This window comes from Petaurus breviceps, unplaced genomic scaffold (genome assembly GCF_028583685.1).
Source record: "Petaurus breviceps papuanus isolate PSGF00001 unplaced genomic scaffold, PetGlider_PUasm1.0 91133, whole genome shotgun sequence".
Lineage (NCBI taxonomy): Eukaryota > Metazoa > Chordata > Mammalia > Diprotodontia > Petauridae > Petaurus > Petaurus breviceps.
The window spans coordinates 36,707,139-36,732,202 of record NW_027187419.1 but is presented as its reverse complement, the minus strand read 5'-3'; the positions used below and the strand labels follow the sequence as shown (position 1 = coordinate 36,732,202).

The 25,064-nt window shown below is 36.0% G+C and overlaps 1 protein-coding gene across 1 annotated transcript; it reads left to right on the top strand.

Annotated features, from left to right (window-relative positions):
• Positions 1-20,867: 20,867 nt before the first annotated feature.
• LOC138154938 (olfactory receptor 8D2-like) lies at positions 20,868-22,319 on the top strand. The gene is made up of 2 exons (XM_069079934.1): positions 20,868-21,791; positions 22,269-22,319. The coding sequence occupies exons 1-2, from the start codon at positions 20,880-20,882 to the stop codon at positions 22,317-22,319; spliced, it is 963 nt and encodes a 320-aa protein (XP_068936035.1). The 5' UTR covers positions 20,868-20,879.
• Positions 22,320-25,064: the final 2,745 nt, after the last annotated feature.

Below are 25,064 nucleotides of genomic sequence, written 5' to 3'. Positions count from 1 at the left end.
CAATTTACCTACATGTTACTCCTCTCCTTACACCCTGAATTAATCATAGTGGCCTATTTGTCCCTCCTGCATGGCATTCCATCTTCATTCTGATGATTTGCACTGGCTCTCTGATAGCTGTAGTACACTCCCTTCTCACCCAAAACTCTTATAATATCTGGTTTTCTTCAACTCATTTTTAATACTACTTTCTTCATGAATCAATTCCTAATTTCACTAGCAATTTCTGCCTGTTTTTTGCAAAAGCATCTTGTTTTCATTTTGTATATATATAGTGTGTATGAGTGTATAATTGTATGTATACCTGGTCCATTTTTTCTTTCATTTCTGCAGAAATATTTTTCATCTTTGCTGCCTTCTCATATTATTTCTTTAATCTTGTCTGGGAACTTATCCTGAACACAAATAGCTTATTTGAATTCTTTCATCTGTCCAATTAATAAGACAGAGCAAAATTAAATTTCCCAGGAAGTGAAATATTTTATTCTTTTCTCAATCCTTTCTTTAGCTATCACAGGTGGCAATTTCTTTAGCATCTAGTTTAGAATTTTTCTACCTCAAGCCTTCTTCATAAAGTTCTCTTTATATTTCTTTATAAAAGAACAGTTACAACAGCTCTAAAAAATAACCTCATTTTTCTGTGTATCATCCATAATTCCCTACAGATCATCATAGATCAAAGTTGAACCCACAGATTTTCCCTTCCTCCATTAAGAAGAAGGCCTATTAGGTCAGTTATGACAAACTCCAAATTACCAGTGAAACTGCCCTTTCTGCAACATTTCACTTGACTCTTAAAGGGTAACAATATCTGCAGTCTTTGTTGGAGAGCCTCTTGAAACAGGTATGATAGTAATGTATGTAATTAAGTAATGAATATTTTGGAGATGCTTGTTCAAAATATTTTTATTGTACTCATGCAAGAAGAAAAAGTTTGGAGATGACTCTATTCTAAAACATAGTTTTAGTTTTAGAACTGGAAGGAACCTAAGATTTCATCTAGTCCTACACTGCCATTTTACAGAGAGGTTAAGTACTTGCCAAGGTGGCATAAATAGTAAGAAGAAGAATCTATATTTGAAGAGTTGAACATTATTTGAGGAGTAGTTTAGACTTCAAGGTTTTTGTTGTTGAAAAGGAGCATGGTACAGTGGAAAGAGTACTGAGATCCCATCTCAAATTCCAACTTGAATATTTAGTAACTAATTGACATGGGCAAACTTAACTTCTCATAGCTTAAATTTCCTTATCAATAAAATAGAAATAATAACACTACTTCAAAAAGTTGTCATGAGACCTATTGATTAAATATGAGAAAAATGTTTTACAAACATTAAAACTCCATATAAATTTCAGTTATTATTTATTTGTCTATTAATTTTCCTTCCATCTTTTCCAATGGGGATCAATAAAAATAGCATTGAGGCAAGTCATCATACCTGCTAAAGTTCAGTTGACTATAATGATTGCTTTTTGTAGTTAGGTCAAAGGGTGTAATGCCATTCTCTGCAGGATTGTTAAAGGCATCCCTGGTCTAATTCCAGTAGCAAATAGAAGAACTAAGATGTTATACATCTCTTTATGTTCTCATATGTTTCTAAATTTCTGTGTTAGGCATTTTTATTTTTAAGACTTTTGTTCCATGTGACTTGGAATTTATGTGGATTTAATAAAGCGGCATCAACATTTTTTTTTTCACTCAAAGCTGTGTCTGGGCAGTTGCAACTGTTCAATTCTGGTATGGTTTATTGGTTACATTCCCTTAATTGTTTGAGATCTTTATTTCTAGGATAGAGATTTGTAATTTTTCAATCCATGAAAAGTATTGGGCCTCTCATGTATAATTCTAGCCACTAGCTCATGTTTTGTGAGGTATTCTAGAAGAGTAAACTTTTAAATCTTTCAGTGTTATATTTCAGAGGATTCACTCTTTCCTTTCACATTTTTCCTTTATCCTTGGGGATTACCCTTATGTAACTTCTGATAACAACGATGTGGTCCTGAATTTCCTTCTCTGTTCATAAACAAATACTCATGAATAAGTTATTTATTCAACACTTACTTATGGAAATATCATTGGATGAATTTTTGTGAATATTTTACATGGAAGATCTTTTGGTTCCATCATTAGAAAGCTATTGAATTAGCTCTTTCCTGGGTTTTGTCTGGAGGTGACCCATTTTCAGTTACAATAATTCAACAAATCTAATGGAATCTATCCCTTATTATCTTTACTATTTATTACTTGATGAAGTGATTTTTACCTCTGTGAAAATTATTTCAGTAGAGTTTTATCTGTTTATTATATGCTTTTAGAATGTCTGTCAATCTTATTACTCCTTTTTATGGCATGTAAATCTTAATCTTGCTGTAACTGCCATATGATAATGATCCTTGTCTTTCCATTAAAATTGTATGGATTTTTGTGATGATACTTTTAAAAATGCTTATAGTCTATTTTAAAATTCAGTATGTGTATATTCAGTCTCCCATTTCACAGACATTAATTGCTTTAAATATATTCTTCCATTCAACTTTGATTTTTGGGTACCAGTAATCTTCTAAAATATTTAGTCATAGCTTTCTCTTTGATATCTTTGTGCATACACACCAAGGAATTTTTAATTATTGTCTTCATACATTGTAGCTATGTGACCTCTAAATTCAAGCTCAAGCTTTTCAAATCAATTTACATTAATTTGGGTCCAAATTATATTATTTGACCATTGGGAAAAAATATGCCACAAAGTGAAGGAGCTCTTTAATGTGTTTTCAATGGATCTATATAACTTGATGTCTTCCATGTACATTGAGCTGTTGTTCGTATACATTGATATTGTACTTGGAGTAAGATATTTTGCTTTAATTTCTTTTTTTAAACTGGAAACTATTCTTAGTTCTATTTAGTAGAGATGACAATGAGTCAAGGGCTAGGAAGAACCCTAATGGCCTTAAAGTGTTTCCATGAAAATGATTGCCGCTTTTAAATTATTTGCTTTTGATATTATTGTATTGGTGGCATGATTTAAATGGTGAACAGTTTTCCACAAAGATTCCAAATATTTTCCTATCTGAAGTATCATTATTTATTTTTTATATATTTGTAGTAGTGAAGTTATGAGTGTAAAACTGAGTCACAAGTTCTGCTTGATCACAATTTGCCTGTTTTAGTAGTCATCATCATCAACAACCAAACATTTCTTATTAAGATTTGTACTGGTATTTCTGATTTGTTCACATTTATCTTTTCTTATTTTGCTATCAGAATATAAAGGAGATATACTCACTCTGATATTCTACATGTCAAAATTATCATCATCATAATCACTTTCTCTTCTTCTTTCCTTTGACAACATTGTCATTGTCATTATCATTATTAAAATTATCTTAATGGAAGGAAGATGAAAGATAAGATGGAATTTCCCTGGAAACAGGCTATAAAAGATGCCATAAAGGTGTTTTCACACAGTCCTTTTCAAATCCTGAGGAACTATCTAAAAAATATGAGTCATTATTTATAGGTAATGTTTAGATATCTTTAATATTTCCACAATACTGTATATACTTCATCTCGTTTGATTGTCACAACAATACTGCATGGTAAAAACTTCAGATGTTAACCCTACTTTATAGAGAATTCAGACTGAGTGCCTATAATCACAGAGCTAGTAAGTGTTGAAAATGGAATTTGTGCCTATATCTCTCCTGACTCCAAGTCCAGCAGTTTTTAATGCTTTGTTTACTAGGTTTAGGTCAAGAGATATTTACTTCCTGTCCTTGTTTCAAGAAAGCACATTTGCCCACATAATCCCTTATCTAGAGACCTGTCAAATTATATGTTATTCCTGGAACTTTTATGATCATCTCTGCTATTTGCTGTCCAAGTTCTATATAGCCTTTATTATTTACAGGATTTGGTCATATCTAAATACAAGTTTTATTCAAGGATACACAGATATCATATATCTTAAGTCTTCCAAATAGATATATTTTGTGGAGAAAAGACATTTCATTTCCATGGCAGTCATTTCCTACTGAGGTAAATGAGTCTTTTATATTTTCAATGTCTTGGATTAAAACTACACAAAATATATTTTAGGCATTTTCCACAAATAATAATTTTGAAATATCTGGGACTAGAAGCATTGGCCAACTTTGCAAGAACTTTTCCATACTCAGCAGATGGTGTTCTATAGAGAACCATGGTTTCTGACTCAAATAGTTGATGGGAAGTCATAGAAAATTTGTAATCCTTCTTTGTTTATTGCCTGTTGGAAACAAAAATTGAAGCCTTAAACATGCTCCTCCAACAAGTTACTGAAAGGAAAAGAAAAAAAAAAGGCATTTGTATAAGGAAAACTGTGATCTACTTGTGAAGGAACACCATTTCTGAGATATAATGTTGAGGGGAGCCAAAGATAGTTCAGAGCATGAGACAGATAACTGCTCAATTGATGACTATACTGAGAGTAGTGGTTTTAAGTTAGAGCAATAATAAGTAATAATGGGTATGTTCCATCTGGCCATTTGCAAGTCAATTTATTTTAGTGTTTTAAAGATTTATAACTGACAAAGTTATAAATCAAATTTGGGACCTATAGGAAGATTGTATAATAATTGTTGGATTCATACCTTAAAGAAAGATGGATTTTTTGCTCTTTACCTTATAAAGAAGTATGTCACTGACTCCCAAGAAGGTCTAATTAGAGACATTAGAAAATGCTAAACATCCCAGAAGAAGTTTTGAGAAGAAACTATGGAAAGAAATAGAAAAAGAGGCAGAAAAGTAAGCTGAGTAAATGTAGTGCCAACATGATATTCACAGCACCTATGTGGCTATGAATATGCTGGTGTAATTCTGAATTGCAAAATATAACAGACTCTACACAAGGAAGACAGAACCAAATCATCTATTCAAATACCAGAAAGCCTAATCTCAACATCAGAAAGCCAAATCCATCATAGCAACAAAGAAATCTATGCACAATAACAATGCAGAGGGTACCACCATCCCCAAACCTTCCCTCTGCTGTGGCCTTCCCACAAATGAGCACTCAGCTCTCTGCCTGCTTCCTTTCTCTCCCTCAGCTCTAACTACTCTGACAAGCTTCCTATGGGCTCTGCTCTACCCTTCCTGCTTCATCTCTTCCTGTTTAATCATTCAGCAAGTTCCTCCTACCACAGACTCATGTGACTCAGGCTTCCATGTGAATCAAGCAGGTCACATGGGTCTATTAATGGATGGGAAGGATCTTCCCATTTACATCACCATTACAGTACAGAAATCACAAAATGGTGGGAAGAGAAGGCAAAGAAGGTTTCTAGATGAGACAGCTGATCAGCTCACTCTAATTCTTTTGTTGTAAACTTGCTGATTGGATGACAGTCTTTGCTTTCACGAGTGATTGAAAAAAAGCTGGAAGCTAAAGGGAGGAGAGTAGAACTCTATTACTGTTTGACCTTATGCTCCCTGGCACTTAACTAGCAAGTGTCTGAGTGAGGATTTAAACACAGGTCTTCTTGACTCTAAATACAACACTCTCTAGCTGCCTCAAGGGCTTTTTCTAAGTGTTACAAATCCAGTCTAAGATTGGCTATTAGTGCCAAGACCCTTATTTTTGAATCATAAGCCTCAGTATATATAAGGGTCTAAGAAACTAGTTAAACAGGAAGCTAACTTTGTAATAATTCACTTCATCAGACTTACAACATGAGCTGAATATGAATTTTCAGATAATTATTTACACAGTATCAATTTTAGAAAGCAATTTGGAATTATAAACAAAAAGTTACTAAATACTATGTTCCCTTTGAACCAGTTATATCACTGTTAGACCTATTCCCCCCAAAAAAGATCAAACAAAGAGGGAAAGTTCTATTATGTTAAAATATTTATATCATTTATAATATTTGTGTTGCAAAAAACCCTGGAAACTAAAAAAAATATTCAGCAACTCAATAATGACTCAATAAATTGTGGTACATGAATGTGGAGAACTGTTACTGCTCTAAGAAATAGGAAATAGATGATCAAAAAGAAAGATGTATGAACTAATAATGAGTGAAATGAGCTATACCAATTTATGCTACAACATCATCATTATACAAATGAACATTTCTGATGACTTTTATAAAATGATGAAGTGGAAAATGAACAGATATATAAGAACAATTTATAGAACAGTGTAAAAACAAACAACTTTGAAAGTTGCAACAATTATCATCAATGAAATGGCTATTCATGATTCCAGAGGCCTGATGATTAAATATGCTAGTCATTATAGTGAAGTGATAGATTAGGATGCAAAATGAGACACAACACCTCCTCTCAACAAACTTTGAGATCTGAGAACCCATCACCCCACCATCTAAAGGAACTCCAAGGGAATTGGCCAAATGCTAATATAGGTACAAATCATCACTTAAGAAAATAACACTTTGGGGGAGAAGTCAAGATGGCAGAGTAGAAACAGGACTTCCTTGCAGCTCAAGCTCCCACCTCCTCCAATTCATGTCAAAAATGATTCTTGACAAACTTTGGAGCTACAGAACCTGCAAAACGACACAGAGAAGCTAATTTCCCACTGAGGACAGGCTGACAGGCCAGCAGGAAGTGACCAGCATAGCACTCTGGGAGCCAAGCCCAGCCCCACGGTAGCCTGAGGTCTTAGCCTCAGGGAGACTTGACTGGCAGCCGGCTGGCGGGACTTCAGATCACCAGCAGCTGTGGTGGTTTCCAGATTTATCAACCCATAAATGCTAAGGACAAAGTGAGAGGTCAGTGCAGTGTGGACTTTGGGACCTGGGAACTCAGAGTGCCATCTGGCCTTTGCCCCCAGGGTGAGAAGCAGCTGAGGCTCCACGGCCATGCAGCCATCTCCACGTGGCTGCTTCAGAGCTCCTGGTATGCAGATTGTAGGGGGACCAAGCAACCAGTCTGAGGAGTAACTGCTCTTGCTTTAACATGATTGGATATGGATTGTGGTCTAGGGTGGAGGTCCTCGGGGTGCATGAACAGTTTGCCAGAGCAAAGTTTGCCAGTGGAGGCTTTAGAGAGGGCACCCAACTAATAGCTCCAGAATCTGTGAAAACCCCAGCATTTGGGATAAAGCTCCTGTTTCTGGAGTTACTGTGGCAAAAGGCTCAAAAGTCAAGTAATTGAGTGGCAAAATGAGCACTCCTATTTTGGGGACAAAAAGGATCAAAGCATGGAAAAGGAGGAAGACAACAAAGTCAGAACTCCTGCATCAAAAGCTACCAAGAAAAATATGAACTGCTTACAGGCCATGGAGGAGCTTAAGAAGGATTTTGAAAACCAAGTAAGAGAAATGGAGGAAAAACTGGAAAGAGAAATGAGAATGATGTAAGAAAATCATGAAAAGAGAGTCAACAACCTGACTGAAGAAAATAACACCTTAAAAAATAGACTAACTCAGATGGCAAAAGAGGCTCAAAAAGGCAATGAGGAGAAGAATGCCTTAAAAAGCCAAATTTGCCAGCTGGAAAAAGAATCTCAAAAACTCACTGAAGAGGATCATTCCTTCAGAATTAGATTGGAGCAAATGGAAGATAGTGACTTTCTGAGAAATCAAGATACTATCAAACAGATACAAACAAATAAAAAAAAATAGAAGGCAATGTGAAATATCTCATTGGAAAAACCACTGATCTGGAAAATAGATCCAGGAGAGATAACTTAAAAATTATTGGACTACCTGAAAGCCATGATCAAAGAAAGAACCTAGAAATCATCCTTCAAGAAATTCTCAAGGAAAATTGCCCTGATGTTTTAGAACTAGAGGGCAAAAACGAGGTTGAGAGAAGCCAGAAATCACCTCCTGAAAAAGATCACAAAAAGAAAACTCCAAGGGATATGATAGCCAGGTTCTGGAGTTTCCAGATCAAGAAGTATACAACACTTCAAAAATTGGAAATTGTGAAATGGAAGCTAAAGATTCTATGAGACATCAAGAAACAATAAAACAAAACCAAATGAATGAAAAAAGTAGAAGAAATATGAAATATCGTATAGGAAAAACAACTGGCACGGAAAATAGATTGAGGAGAGATAATTTGCAACTTATTAGACTACCTGAAAGCTATAATAAGAAGAGCCAAGTCATCATATTTCAAGAAATTATAAAAGAAGGGTTCCTGGATATTCTAGAAGTAGAGAGAAAAGTAGAAATAGAAAATATATACTAATAACATCCTGAAAGAATAAAAAAAATGAAAACTCCCAAGAATCTTATAGCCAAATTCTAGCAGTCTCTGGCCAAGGAAAAATATCAGAAACAGATACTGTGGAGCCACAGTGAGGATCACGCAAGATTTAGCTGCTATTAATATAAAGGAGTAGAGGGCTTGGAATATGAAAATATGAAAGGCAAGGAAACTATAATAACAATCAAGTACAACCTATCCAGTAAAACTAAGTATAATCCTAGAGGGGAAAAGAAACATTTAAAGATGTAGTGGACCTTCAAGCATTCTTGATAAAAAGATCAGAGCTAAATAGGCAATTTGACACTCAAAACAAGACTCCAGAGAAGCATTAAAGGTTAACATGAACAAGAAATAATAAGGGACCCAATAAGGCTAAACTGTTTATGATCGTTTATGGCAAAATGATACATCTAAACATTAAAACTTTATCATTATTAGGGTAGTTAGATAGAGTCTACTTAGAGAGCTTCAACATGAATCTATTAGATTGGGAATATCTCAATAGAAAAATGGATGGATAAGAAAGACAGCTGTATTAGGAGAAAGGGGAAGGGAATAGAAGAATAGGGAAAATTATCTCACATAAAAGAGTACAAAGAAAAAATTATAAAATAGAGGGGTAAATGGTGGTGGACAATGTTTAAAGCTCACTGTCTTGGAAATGGTTCAAAGATGTAAGAATACACACATATGCATATATACATACATATATACATAGATGCACATATACATTTATACATACACACATACACTTATTCACACATACACACACACACTTGGGTATAGACATTCATCCTACATAATAGGGAAATAGAGCAAAAATCTAAGAGAAAGGAGAAGAATGATAAGAGGGAGGGTAAATTAAGAGAGCCCATGTTTAGAAGCATAACTGACTTTTGTGGAAGGGATAGGATAAAAAAAAGAGAAGGATAAAAGAAGATAATAGGATAGAGGAAAATACCAAGCTAGTAATCATGACTGTGAATGTGAATGGGATGAACTCACCCATAAAAGGCAAATAGGTAACAAAATGGATTAGAAACCAGTATCCAAAATATCTTGTCTAAAAGAAACTCACTTGAAAACAAAAGACACAGAGGTAAAATAAGGAGTCAGAGCAGAATCCCTTATTCTCAGCTGAAGTAAAAAATGCAGGGGTAGCAATCATAATCTCAGGTGAAGCAAAAACAGAAATAGTCCTAATTTAAAGAGAGAGAAAACCACATTTTACTAAGAGGTGCCATGGAGAATGCATTAATATTAAACATATATGGACCAAATTCTTGAAGGAAAACTTAAGTCAGTTACAGGAAGAAATAAACAGTAAAACTATACTACTCAGGATCTCTATACTTTGATAAATATGACACAAAAAACCAACATAAAAGAAGTTAAGGAGATGAATAGAATTTAAGAAAAGTTAGATATATGGGGCGGCTAGGTGGAGCAATGAATAGAACACTGGCCCTAGAGTCACGAGGACCTGTATTTAAATCTGGCCTCAGACACTTTACTTAGCCGTGTGACTTTGGGCAAGTCACTTAACCCCAATTGCCCTCGAAAAAGCAAAAAAAAAGTTAGATATGATAGACCTCTGAAGAATATTGAATAGAAACAAAAAGGAGTTTACCTTTTCTCAGTCATATATGGCACATTAAAAAAAATTGACAATATGTTAGGGCATAAAAAACTCACAAATACAGAAAAGAAACATTAAATGAACCCTTTTAGATCATAATGCAATAAAATAATGTTTAGTAATTTGAAACATAGGTGAAAATTAATTAGAAATAAAATTACCTTTAGGATTACAAAAGAATGAATTGGTCAAAGAACACATCACAGAAAAAATAATTTTGTTAAAGATAATGACAATAATAAAACAATATATGAAATTTCATGGGATGCAGCCAAAGTGGTACTTAGTGGAAATTTTATATCTCTAAATACTTACATCAGTAAAAGAGAGAAAGAGAAGATCAATGAATTGGGTAGGCAACTAAAAAACAGAAAATGAACACATCAAAAATACCTAAATAGAAATGCAAATCCTAAAGTAGAGGTACTGAAAAATCAAAGGAGAGATTCACAAAATTGAAAGTAAAAGGGGTGGCCAGGTAGCACAGCGAGTAAGAGCACCGACTCCAGTGTTGGAATGACCTGGGGATCGAATCCATGCTCAGATACTTAGCACCACACCCAGAAATAACTGGCCGTGTAACCTTGAGCAAGTTACTTAACCCCGATTGCTTTAAAAAAAAAATTGAAAGTAAAAAAAAAAAAACCCATTGAATTGGTAAATAAAACAAGAAAAACACTCAATAAGCCTTTGCCTAATTTGATGTTAGAAGAGAAGAAAAAATAATCTTTTACTAATGAATTTTGTTTTCTTTATATAATTTTTGTAGTATCCTTTCTTTTCCTCCTCCTTTTTGAGAACTATATAATATAGCAAATAGCTTTTTTTAGCAAAAAAGTTAAAAAATCAGCATAATTGATCAATACATCAAAAAAGTCTCAAAATATGTGCAACATACTAGTATATACTTTCTGATTTTTGTGGTTATTACATTTTTGAAATAATTTTATGTATTTTTGGTTCATGTAAATCTTCCTATGTTTCTCTCTATTTATCACATTTGTCATCCTAATAACAATAATATTCCATTATGTTCATCTACAGCAATTTATCTTCAAATTGTAACATGTTTCCAAGATAGCAGTTACTTGTCTTCTGGATACTTCTGGATAAATCTTAAGCACCAAGATTCCCTCTACGGTCAAGATCCTTATATCTAAGTCTAATGACTGGTTAGGTGACTCATGACACAAAGTAACACTTATAAAGTAAAGTTTAAGCCCTTTTTTTCATTCAACACCCTTAATGATTTGATGAGACGCTATTTTTCCAGCTCTATATCCTAGTTCTTCCCTATAGGCATGGTCCACGAACATAATAGAATGTTATTGTTCCATAAGAAATAACGAAATGCAATTTAAGATCTGGTATGGCTAGGCCACTTTTTCTAGCATTTCTTTTCATTAATTTCCTTGATATCCTGAAACTTTTGTTCTTCCAGATGAAACTTTTGGATTATTTTTTCTAGCTCTAAACATAATTTTTGGTAGTTTGATTGGTATGGCACTGAATAAGTAAATTAATTTATGTAGAATTACCATTTTTATTATATTCAGTCTACCCACAAACAACTGATATTTTCCCATTTATTTATATCTATTTGTATGAAAAGTGTTTTGTAATTGTGTTCACATGGTCCCTGGGTTTGTTTTGGCAGGTAGACTCCCAAATATTTTATAATGTCTACAGTAACTTTAAATTGAATTTCCCTCTATTGCTGTTGGGCTTTGTTAGAAATATATAAAAATGCCAATGATTTATGTGAGTTTATTTTATATCCTGCAACTTTACTAAAGTTAGTTATTATTTCAAGCAGTTTTTTATTTGATTCTCTAGGATTCTCTAAGCATATCATCATATCATCTACACAGAGTGATAACTTAGTTTCTTCTTTGCCTATTCTAATTCCTTCAATTTCTTTTTCTTCTCTTATTGGTGAAGCTAACATTTCTAGTATCATATTGAATAATAGTGGTGATTACGGACATCCTTGAATCTGTTTTTTTTTTCTTTTTTTGGAGTGGGGGAAGGCAGGGCAATTGAGTCACATGGCTAGTAAGTGTCAAGTAGCTGAGGCCAAATTTGAACTCAGGTCCTCCTGACTCCAGGGCCTTTATTCACTATGCCACCTAACCTCCCCTCCCCCAAATCTTATTGGAAATGCATCTAGCTTGTCCCCACTACATATAATTATCTTAAATTGTATTATAAAACAGCAATCATCAAAATCATTTGGTACTGGCTAAAAAATAGAGGGGTAAATAAGTAGCCAATGATAGTAGAAATCTACTTTTTGATAAACCCAAAGACCCCAGCTTCTGGGATAAAGCACCCACTATTTTCCATAAACTGCTGGGAAAACTGGAAAACAGTATGGTAGAAACTAGGCGTAAACCAACGTCTGCCAGAATAAGGTCCAAATGGGTACATAATCTAGGTATAAAGGCTGATACTATAAATAAATTAGGGGGCAAGGAATAGTTTATCTGTCAGATTTATGAAGAGTGGAGGAATTTATGACCAAACAAGAGACAGAGAACATAATGAAATGCAAAATGGACAATTTTGATTACACTAAATTGAAAAGTTTTTGCACAAAGTCAATGCAACCAAGATTAAGAGGGAAGATGGGAATTTTCACAACCAGTGTCTCTGATAAAGGCCTCATTTCTAAAATATACAAAGAACGGAGTCAAATTTACAAGAATATAAGTCATTCCCCAATTGATAAATGGTAAAAGAATATTAACAGGCAGTTTTTAGAGGAAGAAATTAATGCTATCTATAGTCATATGAAAAAAAATGCTCGAAATCACTATTGATTAGAGAGATGCAAATCAAAACAACTCTGAGTCACCACAGCATACCTATCAGATGGGCTAACATGGAAAAAGAGGAAAATGATAAATGTTGGAGAAGATGTGGGAATATTGGAAAACTTATTCATTGTTGGTGGAGCTGTGAGCTGATCCAAGCATTCTGGAGAGCAATTTGGAACTATGCCCAAAGGGCTATAAAAATGTGCTTACCCTTTAATACAGCAATACCTCTTCCAGGGTTGTATCCCAAAGAGATCATAAAAATGGGAAAGGTACCCACATGTACAAAAATATTTATAGCAGTTATTTTTGTGGTGATCAAGAACTGGAAATTGAGGGGATGCCCATCAGTTGGGAAATGGCTAAACAAATTATGGTATGTGAATGTAATGGAATACTATTGTGCCATAAGAAACTATGAACAGGCAGACTTCAGAAAAACCTGGAAAGACTTATATGAACTGATGCTGAGTGAGGGGAGCAGAACTAGGAGAACATTGTACACGGTAACAGCCACAGTGTTCGAGGACTGATTTTGATAGACCTAGCCCTTCTTAGCAATGCAAGGACCAAAAACAGTTCCAAAGGACACATGATGGAAAATGCCAGCCACATCCAGAGAAAGAGCTATGGAGTCCAAATGCAGAATGAAGCAGACCATTTTCTTTTTTTGTTTTGTTTTTTTAATTTTCTTTCTCATGGTCTTTTACATTTGTTATAATTCTTCTATGCAACATGACTAATGTGAAAATGTGTTTAATAGGAATGTATGTGTAGAGTCCATATCAGATTGCAAGCCATTTTGGGGAGTGTAGCAGCAAACACCTTAACATAACCTGAATGACTGCTAGCCTAGTTACCATAGGCATTGTGAATACTCAATTGTTGATACAGGGATGGAGTGGGGGGAAGGAGGATGAGAAAATTTAAAAGGTATGGAAGTAAATGTTGAAAACTAAAAAGAAATAATTTAATAAAAACATTATAAAAGAAATAATGAAATTGATAACCTCAGAGGAAACTGGGAGGACCTTTATGAACTGATGCAAAAGGGAATGAGCAGAATTAGGAGACCAACTTGCACAATGATAACAGTAATACAGAGAAAGACAACTTTGAAAGACTTTAGAACTCTAATAAATGCAATGATAAACCATGAGTCCAAAAGAATGAAGATGAAATATTTTATTCCCCTTCTAATAGAGAGGTACATAATTTAAAATACAGAGAGATATTTTCACTTTTGGACATGACTAAAATGGAAGTTTGTTTGGGATATTTATTAAGGTAATTATTTTTTGAGGTTTTATTTAAAACAATTTTTTTAAAGTATGGGCAGGAAATCAGTACAAGAAGCACTAATATGCAACAGGCATTTATTACGTATTTACTATGTGCTAAGCACTTACACTGTGCTAAGCATTGGTGTTACAAATACCAAAAAGAAGAAAGAGTGCCTGACTCCCAGAAACTTACACTATAATGGGAAAAGGTAATATCTAAAAGGAGAACTGAGGCATGGGGCAGAGGAATGGAAAGTGGGAGAAGGGAGAAGTATGATGTTGGAAAATCTGAAGAGAGGTAGGAGGGACATGAAAATTGGTTGACCTGGGCTCTTTCTCAAGATGGAGACCCCAAGAGGAACTCACAAATGGGAGAAGGGGGCTGGCATGGTGGAAGGATGTTTCAGAATGAGAAAACTGAAGAAGACAGTGGATGCTCCAGGATAAGGAGGCCTGAGATTCTGAGGCAGCTGAGGCATGCTTATAAAGTTCGGCAAGTTAGTGTCAGAAGTAGGATGGGAATGAAGGAAGGGCATTTATGGATTACAGCCTGAGCATATATAGAGGTGGGAAAGCACAGGGAATCTTGGTCCACTTTTGTTGTCATAAAGAATGCCTGGATAGAATGCATATAGAATATCTGAGGGAAATATTATGAAATAAGGCTAGAAAAATTAAGTCTTATTTGATTGTGAAGAGTTTTGAATGCCATGCAGCATTTGAACTTTACCACTAAGAAGCCATTGAAAGGTTTTGAGCAAAGGAATGAAAAGACTAGATTGATCCAAAAGCAAAGTGTCTTGCAATGATTTGAAGGACAGTTGAAAAGAAAAAGGAAAAAAAATGAGGGAAGGAAAGCCAGTTAAGAAACTCTCATAATATTTCAGATTAATGCTAATGAAGGATAATGTAGGGTGGTGATGGTAGAAATAGGATTGTCTTTGTTTTGGTGATGTAATTCAGGTTGGTGTAATTTTTAACTCTGGTTCCAAAACAGAGTTGGGCAGGTGTGCATAAAGTTTCTTAGGATAGAATATGATGTCCTTATAAGGAATCACTTGCAATGGTCATTGTGAATATTTGTATTCAGCAACCAATTATACTTATTTATGAACTTATATTTATTTTTCACAGATATTGATCCCTTGGGATCTTCCCTAAAGAATTTAATTGCTTTGTTATTAATTGTGTCTTCCACCAAGAATCTAGTCTCCAGAGATGTGTCATCCCATGAGAACCAGGGACCTTAGTATTTCTAAGACCCCATCTCAATACATCAAAATAACTAGCTTCTTATCCTCTCCTTATCATGTCCTGGGAGGAAAATGTCTTCAGCAAAATCAATCTGACTTTCTTGAAAGGTCAGAGAAAAATATCAATTTATCCTGGGGGGTGCAGTGTAGATGGGGGACAGGCTTTACTTAAAAGATCCTGAGTTGCTGGGTTTTTATATTACTACAAAACCTTCTTCTAGAAAAAGAGAAGGTATTGCCATTGTGCTCATACTTAAAAAGTCACTACTACCACCAAAATATTCTGAAAGAAAAACCCCCTCACTGTTCTAAAGTTGCTTCTCTGGTAAATGGTGAGTATGGATTCTCCTTTTTTCAGTCCTTTTCCTCTCTCATTTTTAAACAACCAATCCCCAGTTCCCTGGATATATTGAATATCGGTCTTGTTTTCTCAGAAGTCCTTTCAGTGTTATAGATTTGAGCTTTCTAGCATATTGATTTATTAAGCAACGTATACCAGTTACAATAAAAATCTGGATCAGACTTCTTCGGCTTTGACACTAGACCCTGAATACAAGGGGAGACAGATTTTTATGCAGTAAAGGAAAATGATTAACAAGATGTAAACCAGGATGCAAGATTAGGTAGTCTGATTCCAATTGGTTGGAAAGATTAGGGGCTTTCTGAATTGGTAGGTGGAAAACAAAGAGGTGTAGTTCCCTGAAATCAGAAAGAGTTGTCCCTCTCCCTTCCAAGTGTCTGTATTTAATCAAAGGAACAAAGAAACAGTAACTAATTGACCAGTATAGGGCCAGCTTTCAGATAAAACACATGGGTCACTTAAAGTGTGTAATTGTGAGAAAACTTCTTGTGTCAGTCTTTGGATCTGATTAGGTTTCTGGTCAGCATAACCTAGATGTTTGGTTGAGGGTCCCTAAGCAACAGGAAGAGGTGGTCCATCTTCCCAGCCATGCAGGTCTAGGTTCAAATAATGCAATAAAGTTTTTTCACAGTTCACATAACTGAATAGTTTTCTCACAAGATAGAAATTGGACTAGACCCATAATGGAACAGAAGGGAAACTGAGCTACAACTAGAATTGAGTTACAATATGGAGTTTATGTGGCTCACTCAATTCCCACAATTCCCTCACTTAGCTGTTACAAGTCACTGAAAATTTATGGGTGGCTGAGATTTTTTCGGGTGGGAATATTTTGGCCTGTATTTCTATGATGATAATAGACAGTGCAATCCTCCCCGCCCCCCTGCCTTAAGCTCTTCAGTAGGAGGGCAGATGACCAATTGTTGGGCATCTTGTATAGAAGATTTCTATTTCAGTGATTCTCTGAGCTGTACTAACCTCATCCAGCTGCTGCTCTTGGTGCTCTGCTCTACCTTCTGAGAGAGCTCTTGGTGGACTAAAGAACACTAGTCAAGGGTGGATTACATTCTTTGAGGCCTCAGGTACCAAGACCTCAGTACTCACCATCTCTTACAGCTCTGTTTCTCAACACACTCTTGTCCTGGGAACCCTGAGCTATGAAAGAGAAAAACAGTAGAGCCAAGAGAGGAGGACCCCAGTCTAACTCTAAATTCTAGTAATCTTAGGAATTTTGGTATTAAGATTATAATTAAATATAATTAAAACTGATATCATATATTTATGGATTATCAAGATAAAATTCTACCTCTAATATTCCCTTCCACCTTTCAAGAAGTAAATTGGGCATATCTAACCCTAGTCCCTGTTTAAATTTTTCTCTGCTTTCATTCTCTGAATAAAATAAATAAAATCTGATCCTATGCTTCTCTGTGGAAAATGACTCACTCTATTAAGAAGGAAGCCATGATGATGCTCCCCAGGTCTCATTTCCAATTTGTAATGAGTCCAACAGATGAATGTAAGGTAGGTAGGGTCTGTCCTGATTCCTAAAGAACTACTGTCAATGTTTCATGCCTGATAAGGAAATGGGATCCTTTCAACAGTAAATAATAACTGATATTTATGTAAGTATTTTGAGGTTAACAAAATGCTTTCAAATCTAATCTCATTTGTTCCTCAAAAGAGTTCTGTGAAAAAAGAGAACATACTCTATTTTGTCTTTTGTTTGAGGCTACGTTATTTAGGGAAGTGGCTTAGAAGATGAAGGTTGATCATTGTCCTCTACTTCTTCCTGAATTCTTCCCTCCATATAATATCAGCAAGGCACATAATTTTGTTTTTTCTTTTTCCCTCATGAAATAAGGTTTGAAAATCATAGTTCTAAAGTTATTTGTAGGCACCCCCAGCCAACTAAGCAGCAAAAGTCAGCAAATCCTCAGGTCTAAAATTTGTCTTTTGAATTCTTTTTCTCCTGCTGCCCCTTGGGCTTCCTTTCATCTAAACTCTTACCTGATTTATGGTTTGAAAATCTTTTTTAACTCTTATCATATCCTTGGGTCACAAGCCTGGCTTCCCTTTTAAATGATCCTAGGGATGCAACTTAACAAAATTACAAAGAAGAGGGAAAAAGGAGTTTGCTTTCAGTTCTCCATAATGTCACTGGTTCTTATACAAATCAATCCAAGAGCAAAACTCAAAACGATGGGAAGAAATTGGTAGACCTTATAACCTCTGTTTTACCTCCAGCAGATCAAAATACCCTCATTCCTGATACCTTTGCTTCAAATTCCAGGAAAAAGGAATAGTGTTCACAGGATAATAAGATTTAGAGGTAGAAGAGATTTCAGAGATGATTTAGTTCATCCCACTCATTTTACAAATGAATAAAACTGAAACCCAGAGAGGTAAAGTGATTTGCTTAGGTTCAGAACCAGGGTGTCTGTCTTTAGTGGTTTTCCCACTACACCTTTTCTCCATAAAAAGACTTGGGATCAATATGAATGCCAACTTTAAGCCCCAAAGAGCACCTGTATTTCTCAATGGGTTCCACTGTCTCTCTCATCATTTTTCGTTTTTGCATCCGAAAAATAAAGATATTTTGTCAGTGAATCTTATGTATGCATTTCATTGCTAATTACATAAAATTTTGTCTCTGTTTCCTTAGTCACTAAAAAGGATTGTTCCTGTACTAAGAAAAACTCAAGGTCCCTTTCTTCTTTGGTCTTTTATTTGAAAGTCAGGGGTTTTCAAGAAATGAAGCTCTAGAAAACATAACATAAAAAAAGCAATAAAGGGACTTCTAAGTCCTCTTGATCAAAAACTTCCTTTTACAGATGAATGAATCAAAGCCCAGAAAAGATATGATCCTTAAAAAAGATATCACCCTTAAAAAGACCCTAAGTCTCTAATCAGTCTTTCAGAGTTGGAAGGTATAACAGAGGCCATCTATTTTAGTTGTTTTGAAGGATTCCCCTCAGTAACATCCCTGACCAATAGTCAGTCAATCTTTATTTAAAAAATTAGAGGGAGCTGCCATTCCTGAAAACAAATGACTAAAGAGTCACAGTGGTTTTCCATCACTATTAACTATAAAATATCAAAGAGCTCACATAGGTTATCACAACCACGGTTAACTCTGAAAAATAAAATTAAAAAAAAACAAAATAAAACCAAAGAGATGACAGAGGTCATAAGGAAAAAAAACTTTTTTTTTTATTACATTGGAGGAGGGAAACTAGACAAATGTGCCAGCACCTCCTCTGGGAGTAGATCCATCTTAGTGTACAGAAATCTCAATACATAAACTAGTGGCTTACACAGTGATCTGTAGCCCTGACAATGAGGTGTAGCAGCAGCAATGAGACAAATTTGATTCCTAGCAGGACTTCATGACCAGAACATGGGTATTCAAGGTGCTTGTCCAAGCTGAGGGACCACCTGGTGCTGATGTAAAACAATTCTGGGATTGTGCTGTGGCTGAGTTCATCCAGAGGTTGAGCACAAAGGATTGTTGTTACTCTAAGCTCAGGACACAGCTTGCTTGATGGTTTTTAGCTCTGGAAAGGAGGGTGTCTCCTGATAGTAAATAGAGAGGAGTAAAAAAGAGAGGGGTCGTCTTGGCCTAGGGATACTAACAAGGCAAATCAGTAAGTAAAACTTTAGAGACATGCCATTTCTCTTTTAGTATGTTTCAATTTTAGAATTTTTTCCTTTAAAGTTGAGCTAATTTTTTTCTTTCTGTTGTATCCATTGCTTAATTACAGCTAAAGGTATAATTATGGAGTAGAAGCAGCAAAATTACAGGGTTTTTGACAACCAGTCCTATGAGCTTGAAAAACGATTATATTCTTTGTATGGTGACCCTGATATTGTGGGTAGCTTAAAATGCTTAAATATATGGTCTAACTCTTCCTCTGTCTGTGGGAGCTTGATTTTTTTTCCTCCCCTGAAGCCTTGTCTGGTCTAGTCAAGGTCCATTAGACCCTCTTATGAACTTCTGGGTTCATTGTCCTTGTTGCCGTCACATGAAATGTAAGTCTATCTGCTTCTCTGCAGCCTGAATAGGTTAAAGTCAAAGAAGGGAACATCAGTATGTAGGAAGGAGTGGTGAGTATTGAAGTGTTGGACCTTTGATGCCAACAATCAGTCATATATTTAGATGTGTGTTTGTCTACTCCAGAGCTGTCACCTGTAGAGACTATGCACAATCCCTTTCTTTCCCTTCCCATTGTTTGACTGCTCTACTTTGTATACTATGGAACTTTAGCCATCACACTGGTTATTCTTTCATGGAAGAAAAACCCAGAGCATTTTTTTGAGAGGAGGTCTATTTTCAGGCTTATGGTTAATTGAAGATATGGCCAGAGCTGTGAATTCATAATATAAGGTCCCTGAAGGCAGAGTTGTTTTTAATTTGTTGTTAAATTCTTAATGACTATCATAGTACTTTACATGACATAAGTACACAGTAAAACATTTGATGGATTGGATTGCACACAGGAGCAAGGACTTTTGACTTCTTACTCTGTCTCATTTATTTCCATAGACCAGATGGAGGATTGAGTGGAAGTGCCCTTTTTTTTCCCTATACACTCAGGGTAACATATGCCTGAGTTATGTCCAAGTACATGTCTTACGCAAACATTCATTCACAAAAATGTCTGGATTGTCCACTAGGTGCTATGAAGGAGATATAAAGGAGGTATATAGGCCCCTCCTTTGTGAACCTCTGACCTATAGGTTCCATTAGACTGTGCCCAGAGTGAGTCAGTAGGTTTTGTTTCTATGATACCACTGAGTGCTTTTGTGGGCATTTCATTTGAAAAATGAATTGTGTAGCTTCTGAGTAAGGTAGAAAGTGTGTGTGAGCTTCACACACTTCCTATGGGGCTCAAGTACAGTAAGGTATGATCTGTCTCACACAGCAGAAGTATAGTAGCATCTTGTGGCACAAAGATTCTAGTCCCATTATGAACCTTCCCAGAATCCTCAGGGAACACTAATGGGAACAAAGTATCCAGGAGTAGACGGTGTAGATCGGGATCATAGAACATTAGCAATAGATGTGTCCTTATAGGTCATCTATTCTAACCTCTAAATTCACAGTGGAATCCAATCTACATGATGTCTAGCAGGTATTTATTTAGCCCACATCCTAGTACTTCTACTAATGATGTACTCACAACCTCCAAAAACAACCTCAGTATGATAAGGAATGTGTGATTCTGTTCTAAGGGGGGAGAATTGCCTAGAATGTAACTCTTCTCTTCAGTCTCCACAGTTTTTATTTATAGGAAAATGGCCACAGGAAACCACTCGACAGTGATTGAGTTTATCCTCGCAGGGCTCACAGATCAGCCAGAGCTCCAGCTTCCTCTGTTTCTCTTGTTCCTGGGAATCCATGTGGCTACTGTGTTGGGGAACCTGGGCATGATCTTACTGATTGCTCTCAGTTCTCAACTTCACTCCCCCATGTACTATTTCCTCAGTCATTTATCCTTCATTGATCTCTGCTACTCTTCTGTCATTACCCCTAAAATGTTAGTGAACTTCGTGGCTGAGAAGAACATCATCTCCTTTCTGGAATGCATGGCTCAGCTCTATTTTTTCTTGGTTTTTGTCATTGCTGAAGGTTACCTTCTAACAGCAATGGCTTATGATCGTTATGTTGCCATCTGCAGCCCTTTGCTTTATAATGTTGTCATGTCTCAAAGAATGTGCTCTGGAATGATGTTTGTGGTGTACTCCTTGGGCTTTTTTGGTGCCACGGTACATACCAGCCTCATGGCAATGCTCTCCTTTTGTAGATCTCATGTTGTCAGACATTACTTCTGTGATATTCTTCCCCTGTTAAGCCTCTCCTGCTCAAGCACTCATGTCAATGAGGTTCTTCTTTTTATTATTGGGGGAGTAAACACCTTAGCCCCCACTCTGGCTGTCATTGTCTCCTACACTTTTATCTTGTCCAGCATCTTCCGCATCCGCTCTACTGAGGGCAGGTCCAAAGCCTTTGGTACCTGCAGCTCCCACCTCATAGCTGTAGGAATCTTCTTTGGGTCTATCACGTTCATGTACTTCAAGCCCCCTTCTAGCAACTCTATGGAGCAGGAGAAAGTATCCTCAGTGTTTTACACCACAGTGATCCCCATGCTAAACCCTCTGATTTATAGTCTGAGGAATAAGGATGTGAAGAATGCCATCAGAAAGGTTGTTGGGACTTAAAGCTTCTCCTGAGCCTCAAGATTTCCCAGAAGTAGAGAAAATAATCAGTCCAAAGGGAAGCTATTTCAAATTTGCTTCTTGGAATCACCTCTTTCCTGGGAAGCCAGTCTCTTTGATAGAAGATGGATTTCTCAGCATAATTCATCTAAGTCTTTTCTTCACTAGCATCTTGAGGTCAGAAACCATATAGGCCCCTTTAAAGCTTTCTTAGCATCTATTATAAGGCTATGCTCTCAGTAAATAGCCAATAAATGCTTGTTGAAGGAGTCAATGAATAAGCTAAATAAATGAAATTTGCCTTAAACTCTTTTTTGTTCAGTAGTTATTGATAGATTTTCTCTTCTTCCCAGCGTTTCAGATTAATGTGCAACTCACTCCTGTTCTTTTCAAAACTCCTTAATAATTAATGGCTTTGGGTTTCTAACATATGATCCCCATGCATATAAGGGAGAAAATTTGAAGAAGGTTCAAAGAAGATCATGCACTGCCCACGGAGAAAGGTTGCCTGAAGTCTAGAAGTGGTTCTCTGATCTTTCTCTCTTTTGCTCACTTATCTATTTGTACATGTACATGTGTATGTGTATGTCTATATGTAAATAGGTATTCTATTTTAATGTGTATATACGTATATTTGTATATGTGCACATATGTGTGTGTGTGTATATAAAAATATATATATATATTTTTTTTTTCCAGTGGTGTGCTGGAGCCAACTCAAACACCCAACTGAAAATGGTGTTGAGTTGATAGTTAAATTTTCAGGGTGAGCATTTAATTAGCAAATGCTACAAATCAGGGCTTGGTTTATTGTTTTGTTGATTGCATAGACAAGAAAATGATAGAGGAAATGTTAATAATGCAAATAATAATACAGATTGAACTTTACAGTATGTCATGCACACATTTTTTCCTCCTTAGGGATCTAGTTTTACCAGTACAGCACTTCATGTATATGTACATATATGCCTCAATTCCATTGTATTAGCATCACTTAGTTTTATGATATTAGAAGTGTAAAGGAATTTAGATTTCATTTAATCCAATCCCTTTATTTTACAGATAAATAACTGAAGCTCAGAGAAGTGACTTGCTCATGGTCAGAGAGGTAGTAAATGGAAAAGATGAGCTTTATTAACAATAACAACAAGGACTAACATTTTTTTTAGGGCAGTTGGGGTTGACTTGCCTAAGGTCACACGGCTAGCTTTTTGTGTTAAGTGTCTGAGGTTGGATTTGAACTCAGGTCCTTCTGACTCCAGGGCCAGTGCTCTATTCACTGTGCCACCTAGCCGCCCCAAGGACTAACATTTAGAGATGACTTTGATGTTTCCAAAGAAATTGGTACAGGTTATCTCATCTCATCTTCAGAATAACCCTTTGAAGTAGGTGTCATTATTATCTCTATTTCAGGTATTTAGTGTGAAAAAATTGAGGCAGAGGAGGTTAAATGATTTGGCCAGGATCATACAAGTAGTAAGTTGTCTAAGGCAGATTTAGAACTCAGAGTTTCCTGACCCCAAGTCTGACATTCTATCCAATGCACCAACTAGGGTCTCAAAACTCAGGTCCTGTGACTTAGGTAATTTCTATTTGGGATTCAACTCTGTATTTTTCTTCCTTGTGTATGTGTACATTTATGTATACAGATATGCATTTAAACAATATAATACTGTACCATAGTTGTATGTGCCTTTATAGGCATACATATATGTATTTTCTTTCAAATCTGTGATTTCATTGGTTGGGTTTTGTGTGTGTGTTTGTGTATATGTGCACACACACACACACACATGAGTAACTGGGTTGATAATTCTCTCCTCCATTTCAGATCAGCAATTTATCTGTGATTCCTTGTTTTTGTGAGCTGCCTGGAGTAATGGCAGTTTAAACAATGGCTAACATGGATCTTTCTGATATACAAGCTGGATCTTTATGCAGTATATAAATGTGTTCCCTCCAGACCTCCATGCCCTCCATGCCCTCCATGCCAACAGCCTTCCAAGTTTTATCCAATAAAGTGAATTATTAGAGGTCTGTATTATGAAATAATCTCAACCTATTTGCTAATACTAAATAAGTAATTAACATAGAATTAGGTGCAGAGACAGGTATGGGCCACTTTTGGTAAGTAGAAATGGCAGCATGTGATGAACTACATAAAAATGCATGTCTGTACTCATAAACCAGCGGGGGGTAACCTGTGGCCTTGAAGCCATATTTGGACCTCTAGGTCCTCAAGTGTGTCCCTTTGACTGAATCCAAACTTCACAATTCAATTAGGATTCAGTCAAAGGGCCAGACTTGAGGACCTAGAGGATATAGCAGCAACCACACTGTCATACTCTGGATGACTGCTAGCACAGGTTCTTAGATTTGCTTTACTAAGAAAGATAGCTGTTTAAGGGGCCAACAATCTTCTAATTACATTTACTAGTTCAGGGGAAAAGTCAGCACTCTGAACTTCAGAAAAAATAGAAACAGAAAATACAAGCAGAGAAATAAAGACCAACAGACAGGGCTCTGACTTCCTGAATCAATTATGTACTTTACATATATCTCTGGATTGAGAAAGACTTTACATCTGAGCAGTCAGGGAGCCCCGAACATACAGCCACTCAGAATCTTGATCTTGACCAGAGAATCACAAGATCCTTCTCATAAGCGAGACACCAAAGCAAAATTCCACTTCAGAGAATATATTCATTTCTCAGAGGCAGAAGGCATCACAACTCTCCTGACTTAGTGCCTAATCAGACATGAGCAAAGGGTGTGAAAGCCTTCCTACAAGCAAGCCTCCCCTAAGCAAGCTTCCTTTAATGGGCTCCACATGAGGCCTATTAATGGGCTGGGAAGATCTTAAATCCCATTAACTTTATAGAGTGCCACATGTGGCCTTGAGGCTACAGGTTCCCTGTCCCTGTAAAACATATAATGTGTACACATATACATACATAAGTACACATATAATATAGGAGGAAATTAATGTCTTTCTACTCATTAACATGAAACCCATAATATCTGCAGGAATATGTAATAGTAATGATTTGTACCCAATCAATTGATCAGTCAATAAGCATTAATCAGTACCAACTATGTACCAGACAGTGTTAAACAATGAAGATAGAAAGGAAAAGGGAAGAAATCCCTTGATCTTAAACAGCTTGGATTTTGTTGGGGAGATGATATTTACAGATATAGGTATATACAAGATAGAGGCCTATGGATTGGACTTGTGATTTTATTGGTATGTGGAACTCCCAG